The sequence below is a fragment of the Erythranthe guttata genome, chromosome 4 (assembly GCF_056151865.1).
Source record: "Erythranthe guttata isolate IM_541 chromosome 4, IM_541, whole genome shotgun sequence".
Lineage (NCBI taxonomy): Eukaryota > Viridiplantae > Streptophyta > Magnoliopsida > Lamiales > Phrymaceae > Erythranthe > Erythranthe guttata.
In genome coordinates, this window is record NC_142536.1 from 4,137,547 (window position 1) to 4,145,862 (window position 8,316).

An 8,316-nucleotide genomic window follows, 5' to 3' on the forward strand; every position below is an offset into this window, starting at 1 on the left:
TGTGAGGAAAAAGAAGGAAGAGGTTGAGGAATTTGTGAAGAAGAAGATGGGTTTGAGGGATTTTGTGTGTTTGTATTGAAGAAAGAAAAATGAAGTTTTTAATATTTTTATGGGATTTATTTTCATTAAGGGTATTTATATCATTACTTATTTATTATTCAATTTTTATTTTTTTTGGTATTGAAGTGAGAAACATTTGAGATTTGTTATAGTCGTTCCTTTTCTCGAATCTTGTTTTCCGTTTTATTCGTATCACAATTTCCGTGTCACAATTTGTTTGGGGCCTAATATTATTCGTTTAGTAAATGTGGGCCTGAAATTTTGTAATCCAACTGTTGGCCCATATTACATGAGAGATGAATGACAATTTTATTAGGAAAATTAGCAAGACCCCTTTATTTGAAAATTTAATATAAAAATAACCCCTGTATTTTACTAATTTGAGAGAATTCCCTTAAATATAATCTAGCTAATCTTTAGACATAAAATTTCAATACTATTCCTTTTTGTTATCAATCCTAACCATTTCTCATTTATTCCATCTCACTCTAGGGGTGTGTTTGGATATGGCGGTGGTTGTGATGGGTTTGGAAACGGGATTGTAATAGTGTGGTTTTGCGACCATGTATTGACGATGGAGATCAGATATAGGATTTTTTATTTTTTTTGGTAGATTGCATCGAGGACGACGCGGACGGATGAAGTCGGTTGACATTGGCGACGGAGCTTGGGACGGAACTGAGTAGTCAGTTAAAATTAATTAACTATACTTTAGTAGTCGATTAATATTAATCGACAATAACTTAATTATGCATGTTGCATATATTTAATTTAATTGTACAATGCCTTTGATCAACAACTTTGGCATATTGGGTTTATGATTTTGGCATAGGGTTTGATTAACAATTAAATCAGAAAGTCAAACGAATTAAACAAGGTTTTGACTTTTGCATGAAGTTGGGATATAATTTTCAGATATATAAAAAGATTTAATAAATAAATAAATAATAACAATTCCAATATTTTAATTGGCCAAGAGAAGACGTGTGTTGTAGCATGGGAAGGGGTCCCACCCAGTTTGAGTAACAGATACGCGTGATGACGTGGCTCTCTCAGCCTGCCTTCATTATATTTAGGGGCAATTCCACTTCTTACTCTCGGTTGCATCGATTTGCCCACATATACTTGAAAAATTGTCTCAATATGGCCTCGTCATTAGTTTTCATACCTTTAACCTTAAGACCATTTAGTCTAAGGTCTAAAAATTATATAAAAAAAAAAACCACTCCTCCTAGTTTAAAAAATTATAATTTTTTTTTATAAAAAATAAAAATAAATTGCGGTTGCCGACGTAGATTATATTTTCTCGTTGTCACGATTTATTTATTTTTTTAATAATTATTTAAACTGGGGGTGACGTTTTTGTAATTTCAGAGCTTATGCCAAACGGTGTTAAGGTCAAATGTCCGACAACTAACATCGAGGGCCACATTGAGACAATTTTTCAAGTGAAGGGGATCAAATCGATACGATCGATATTAGTAGGGGGCAAAATGATACCAAACCAAAGTACAGGGAAAAAATGGAATTTGCCTTATATTTATATTGCTTAAGTAGATAGATATTTTAGTCCAATACCACGTGGTTTGACTATAATTTCCCAGTAATTACCTTCAGTTCATTATTTATATAAAAAAGAAAATACGTACACATTTCTCATTTTTCCTTCTTCTTCCCTCTTCTTACAAAACCAATCCACTCCACCAATCACGCAGACTCCATTTTCACACACTAACACACTTTTCTCTGTGTGTGTATGTAATAATATCTTCTTCTCTACACAGTCCACCGCCTCCGACCTTCTCATTTGCCACTGTATATCTCGATGTCTTCAACTTCTTTCACAAGTCTTCTCGCCTCCGACCACCACCTCTCCGCCGCCGCCACCACCACCACCACCTCCGCCGCCGCCGCCGCCGTGAGCAGAGGTCTCGGCGATCGGATAGCAGAGAGAACCGGCTCCGGCATACCTAAATTCAAGTCTCTGCCGCCGCCGTCGCTATCACGGCCGCCGCCGTCCGCCGTCTCTCCTTCCTCGTGGTTCGCTATTCCTCCCGGCCTCAGCCCTGCCGAACTTCTGGATTCACCTATTCTTCTCTCTTCCTCCAACGTAAGTTCATTTCCAATTAAAAATAAATAAGTATTGTTTAATTTTTTAGCAGTTTTTAAGGATGCTCTGTTTCTCTCTGTAATTTTTCTGTCTGCAGATTCTGCCATCTCCGACTACAGGGAGTTTTCCAGTTCATAATTCTTTCAATTGGAATAGCAAATCGCAGCAGCAAACTGATAATTTCAAGTATGAAGAACACAACAACAGCTTTTCAGATTTCTCTTTCCAAACCCGAAGAAACCCTATCTCATCTCACGACAACATGGTATGTCTGAATTTTCTGTTGTCGGATTGTTGCTTTAGTTTGTTAATTTGTTTCCCCTCTTTTCTAGGGTTTGATTATCTAACACAATTGTTAAAATCAGGGAAACCAGAAATGGGGTAATTACCATGAATCCACTAAGCTAGAATCGGCCGTCGATTCGAAACCCGAATCGAATTCAGTTCCAAGTTTTTCCACTGGGATTGCTTCGATCCAAACGAATGACGACAAAAACAACGTAATCTCGAATCGAAAATCGGAAGACGGATATAACTGGAGAAAATACGGGCAGAAACAGGTCAAGGGGAGCGAAAACCCGAGAAGCTACTACAAATGCACTTACCCTAATTGCCCCACGAAGAAGAAAGTCGAAAGATCTAATTTAGACGGAGCGATTACCGAAATCGTTTACAAGGGCTCTCACAATCACCCCAAACCTCAATCCACTCGAAAATCATCGTCTTCCACGTCAGCAAATCAGTCCTACAATAACAATAATAATAACAATGCGCAATTCATCAATGAAATAATCCAAGAACACTCGTACGGTTCGAATAGTATGGGAAAGATCGATTCTTTGGATAACTCGAACTCGATATCGGTTGATGACGATGATTTGGAGCAGAGCTCTGCTAAGAAAAGCGGCCATGGTGAAATTGAGATTGATGACGAAGAGCCTCATCAAAAGAGATGGTAATTGATCACTTCACTATTAAGCTAGTAATTTTAATTTTTTTATTTTATTAAATTTTAATTAAAATTGTTTTTTTTCTTCAGGAAAGGCGAAATCGAAACCGAAGGTGTTGTATCAGCTGTAGGAAACAGGGCAATTAGAGAACCGAGAGTTGTAGTACAAACAACGAGCGACATCGATATACTTGTCGATGGTTATAAATGGAGAAAGTACGGTCAGAAAGTTGTCAAGGGCAATCCCAATCCTAGGTAAGAACAACAAATTACACATATTTATTTTCTTGTCTTAAATCTTAAAATGTTGGTTATTAATTAGATTATACCAAATCTTGATTTTTTCGCCATTAATTTTTTTTCAGGAGTTATTACAAGTGCACTAGTCCTTCATGCCCGGTGAGAAAACACGTGGAGCGAGCAGCTCACGACCCACGAGCTGTAATAACAACGTACGAGGGAAAACACAACCACGATGTTCCCATTGCTCGTGGTAGTGGGACCCACAGGCCGATACCGAATAATATTATTCCCAACAATAACAATGTTATGAATAATAATAATAACAACTCGAATTATTCGATGCTTATGAGCAATTTAAGGCCATCTCAGTTAGTGCCATATTCACTCGAGATGTTACAGAGTGCAAACGGAAGCATTGGATATAATAATTCGGATTTTGGAAATTCGACCGTGTCTGAAAATGGAACGTACGCGAGAGCAAAGGATGAGCCGAGAGACGACTTGTACTTGGATTCGTTGCTATACTGAATTGCATCGAACATGTTATATGTTATAAAATCGACCGCGGAAAAAGTCGAAAACTTTGTTTGTTGGTTATTTCGGGTAGGGATTCGATTTGTTTATTTTATTTTTTGATGTATGTTTTGCTCATTAGATATGTTTTTGTACATCTAAAGAAATACAGTATAGGATTTTCTTGAAGTGTATATTTGTTTGTGTTGCTTTTGAATAAATGTACAAATAGAAAAAAATGTAAAGAATATAATAAATAGTTAAATGGCGTGTTTTATGACGTCATGGATTACGTATAGTGTATAGGTTTGAATGGGTCAAACTGAGAGTGTAGGACCGTACGATTACTTATCGCACACGGCAATCAAGGTCAGCTTTCGCCTTTGCTGAGAAGCTTCTTCTCAAGTGGGCTTTGATAGATTTTCTCTCTCTTTTGGATCCATTTTTTTATTCACACGTGCGATTTATATATAACTTTCAAGAACTTAAAATAAGGGCACTTTTGTAAATGGGTCCAACAGCAAACGAAAATTAGAGGATAATCTACTCTACGGCAATCATGTGGCTGTGGTTGATGCACCCGTTGTGTACGCAACCACAAGGTGATTGTGATCAGGGGTGGTAAACGAGTTGAGCTGACTCGTAAGTTCGAGGAGCTGGCTCGTAAAAAACACGACTTTTTTTTAGCTGTCAGTGAACTCACAAGCCTTATTTTATTATTATTATTTTTTATTTATGTTTATATATTATCTTTTTAAAATAATGTATACTAATATATAATATTGTAGAAATAATATAAATAGAACATATAAATATTAAAAAATATATCTAATCACAGTTTATTGTTTATTTTGTAAATTTTTTATAATAATCTAAATAATATATATGTATATGTATATATATATATATATATATATATATATATATATATATATATATATATATATATATATATTAAAAAAAAAAAAACAAACAAAAAACAACATGGATTTGGGGTCGAGCTCGAGCTCAAGTTTGCCAAAACAGGCGAGTCCGGTGGATTCGGACTCAGTATCCAAACAGTTGGGCGGGCTTGAGTAATCTGATATGGGATGGATAACGAGTTTATGTATTCAAAATCAATTGGTTCTGGTTCGGGTACCTGGTCCTATAGAAACAATTCGAAATTGTTGGAACTATCATTAGTTTGAGGGGTAAATACAATTTCACAAATAGAAGGGATAGTTTTGCAATTTAGACATACTGCAGGTGCTATTTATAATTTACATTATTTTTTTCTCCTTTTTCTTTCTTTACACATGAGCAACTTAGATATTTTACTAGAAATATCAAATATTAGTTTTTTGGGTAAATTACAACCAACCTTGAGATATGGTGAATTTACGAAAAAACCCTTTTTGTTTGAATAATTACATCTACCCCTCAGCTATGCTTTTTTCTTACATCTCCACCCTTATGGTGTCAAATTCAACATAATCATCTAAATTTCATGGAATATGCTCTAGTTTGTACTCGTTTTGTGTAAAAATACATTTTTTGATGCACTACAATCTAGTATATACAAGCCAAAAAACACATATTATGATCATCTTGCTTCAAAATGTGGAGTTCGAATGGGTTAAAACGGGTACAAAAGTGATAATATTTCATATAATCTCAAAGATTTCATTAAATTTGAAACCGCAAGGGTGGACGTGTAAGAAGATTTATAGTTGATGGGTGGTTGTAATTACCCAAACAAGAGGGGGGTTTTGTAATTTAACCTAGTCCTTGAGTGGATAAATATAATTTCGTAAACAATAGAGATCATTTTGTAGTTTAGCCTTATTCTAGGGAGCTAATCGTAATTTTTGTAAATTAATTTCTGGGTCCCAAACATGGCCTTATTTTCCCAACGATATCTCCATGCATCTCTCTAACTGCCCAAATTTTCCTGCCCTTTTTCTCTTCCGGAGAAACCAAAGCAAAATAAATAAATGCTTCCATGGAGATTCCGGCGCTGAAATCCGCCACCAATCTCCGCCTCAGCAACATACTCGTCCGCCTCCTCTCTTTCTGCGTCCTCGTCTTCCTCGCCCGCTTCGCCTACGTCGTCACCGTCAACTCCCACTCCTGCGATTCTCTCGACTCCTGTTTCTTCCCCCAAACCCCCAAACCCTCCTCCGCCGCCGCGGCCGCGGCCGCTCGCCGCCGCGCCCACTACTCCTCCGTTTTCCGAGACCTGCTAACGGAAGGCTTCCTCTCCACCAACTCCGCCTCCCTCTGCATCGAAACCCTAGACGGAGCGGAGGTCCTCGCATTGAGGGAAATCGGGATCGTCAATTCCTTCGGAATTTCGTCGGAGAAATTGCCCTACGGAGAAGGTATTCGCTACGCCAAATCAATTAACCAGCCGTTCGGAAACCGATCGTTCGATTTCGAATTCTCCGGCACCGCCGGTCTGGACCGGACACCGAACCCGGTTCGATTTGCCCTAGAAGTCTCCAGAACCCTAATTCCCGGTGGTTTCTTCGTAGCGCACACTGAGTCGCTCAGCGACGAGTACAGTCTCCACTCGTTTCTTCGACTATTCGATTCCTTTACGTTGATCAAACTGCGTGAAATCAAGGGTTTAGATTCAGTACCTACACGTGAAATTATACTCAGAAAGGAAAACCGAACTCGTAACCACGTAGAAATCGAAAATCGAGAGTGCTCCGTTCCTAAACACAAGCTCGATTTAATTAAAAAAGCAGAGCTTTTGATTGAAGAAGAACCTCTAAAACCATGGATAACACTGAAAAGGAATATCAAGAATGTGAAGTACCTATCTTCAATGGTCGACATAAGTTTCAAGAATCGGTACGTATACATCGACGTCGGAGCAAGAAGCTACGGTTCGAGTATCGGGAGTTGGTTCAAGAAGCAGTACCCCAAACAAGAGAAGCCCTTTGAGATTTATGCGATCGAGGCAGACAGTGCCTTCCACGACGAATACAAGAAGAAGAAGGGGGTGAAACTCTTGCCGTACGCAGCTTGGGTGAAAAACGAGTCGTTGTTCTTCGAAATTAATCGAGAGCCGAATAAAAAAAAGAACGAGGAGGAGAAGGGTAGAGGAATGGGGAGGATTCAATCGGTTCAATCTTCGAGTAATTTTATCGGAGATGTTAATAAGATTGAAGGGTTCGATTTCGCAGTGTGGTTGAAGAGTACGGTGGTGGAGAGGGATTACGTGGTGGTGAAAATGGATGTCGAAGGGACTGAGTTTCATTTGATTCCTAGGTTGATTGAGAATGGGGCTATTTGTTTGATCGACGAGATGTTTATCGAGTGTCATTACAATAGATGGCAGAGGTGCTGCCCTGGTAAGAGAAGCCCTAAGTATCGGAAGACGTATGCGCAGTGTTTGGAGTTGTTTTCGTCTCTCAGAAAACGGGGCGTTCTTGTGCATCAGTGGTGGTGATTTGTATTATTAGTTGATTCCTTTTTTTTCCGGAATTCGTTGATTCTTTAATTTCATCACGTATATATTGTGAATATATAGAAAGAAAAAGATACATATGATATAGGTTCTTGAAATACTCACTTTTTTGGGATGCTCGTGATGTGTTGATTGATCATTATTTTTTAGGTCCTGTTCGAGTTCGAGTTCGTTTAATTAATTGTCTCGGTATTTTGGTTTTACCATTTGCAGATGATAGGCAATTGTAAGAACAAATATACTTTCGACTCGATCCTCGGTTAAAAGCTCATTCAAACAAGGACAAACATATTTTCGACTCGATCCACTCGACTCAACTCCACGCGGGAATGAGTTGTCCATAGTAAATAGTAATTAACACTTAAACTTTAATTCACATCTAAACTTCTACAAGACAACCAGAAAATTGATGATTAAGAACTTAAAACTAACAACTATATTTTATAAAAATCCACATTTCCTGTTTTACCCTTTCCCCTTCTACTAATTAATATTGTTGTTTGACCCAACAATATTAACTGGCTAGCTAGCTTAACACTTAAATATATAGAAAAAGACTTAGATTTGTAGTACTATATATAATTAAAGGGTAAATTACAAACACCCCCCTGAGGTATGGTCAAATTACAAAAACACCCCTCTTGTTTGGATAATTACAACCACCCCCTCAACTCCTCAAATTTAGTGGAATCTTCGAGATTATATGGAATATTATCACTATTGTACCCGTTTTATCCCATTCAAACTCTACATTATGAAGCAAGATGATCATAATATGTGATTTTTAGCTTGTATATATCAGTTTGTGGTGCATCGGAAACTGTATTTTTACACAAAACGAGTACAAACTAGAGCACATTTCACGGAATCTAGATGATTATGTTGAATTTGGCACCATAAGGGTGGAGGTGTAAGAAAAAATCATAGTTGAGGGGGGTAGATGTAATTATCCAAACAAGAGGGGTTTTTTTGTAATTTGAC

At 37.6% G+C, this 8,316-nt stretch overlaps 2 protein-coding genes across 2 annotated transcripts; both read left to right on the forward strand.

Annotated features, from left to right (window-relative positions):
* The first annotated feature begins 1,628 nt into the window (after nucleotides 1-1,628).
* On the forward strand, nucleotides 1,629-4,155 carry LOC105959785 (putative WRKY transcription factor 26). Its single transcript, XM_012983975.2, has 5 exons — nucleotides 1,629-2,170; nucleotides 2,268-2,435; nucleotides 2,536-3,125; nucleotides 3,210-3,374; nucleotides 3,485-4,155. Exons 1-5 carry the CDS (start codon nucleotides 1,886-1,888, stop codon nucleotides 3,888-3,890), a joined length of 1,614 nt encoding a protein of 537 aa, XP_012839429.2. The 5' UTR covers nucleotides 1,629-1,885; the 3' UTR covers nucleotides 3,891-4,155.
* Nucleotides 4,156-5,769: 1,614 nt separating this feature from the next.
* On the forward strand, nucleotides 5,770-7,572 carry LOC105957229 (uncharacterized). Its single transcript, XM_012981162.2, has one exon. It carries the CDS (start codon nucleotides 5,860-5,862, stop codon nucleotides 7,315-7,317), a length of 1,458 nt encoding a protein of 485 aa, XP_012836616.2. The 5' UTR covers nucleotides 5,770-5,859; the 3' UTR covers nucleotides 7,318-7,572.
* Nucleotides 7,573-8,316: the final 744 nt, after the last annotated feature.

What these genes read in the sequence shown, in the direction of transcription:
- LOC105959785 (XM_012983975.2), top strand. Translation starts at nt 1,886, where the DNA reads ATGTCTTCAACTTCTTTCACAAGTCTTCTCGCCTCCGACCACCACCTC. An exon ending in TTCTTCTCTCTTCCTCCAAC is followed by an intron (nt 2,171 to 2,267) that starts GTAAGTTCATTT and finishes TTCTGTCTGCAG; the next exon opens with ATTCTGCCATCTCCGACTAC. An exon ending in AAGGGCAATCCCAATCCTAG is followed by an intron (nt 3,375 to 3,484) that starts GTAAGAACAACA and finishes ATTTTTTTTCAG; the next exon opens with GAGTTATTACAAGTGCACTA.
- LOC105957229 (XM_012981162.2), top strand. Translation starts at nt 5,860, where the DNA reads ATGGAGATTCCGGCGCTGAAATCCGCCACCAATCTCCGCCTCAGCAAC.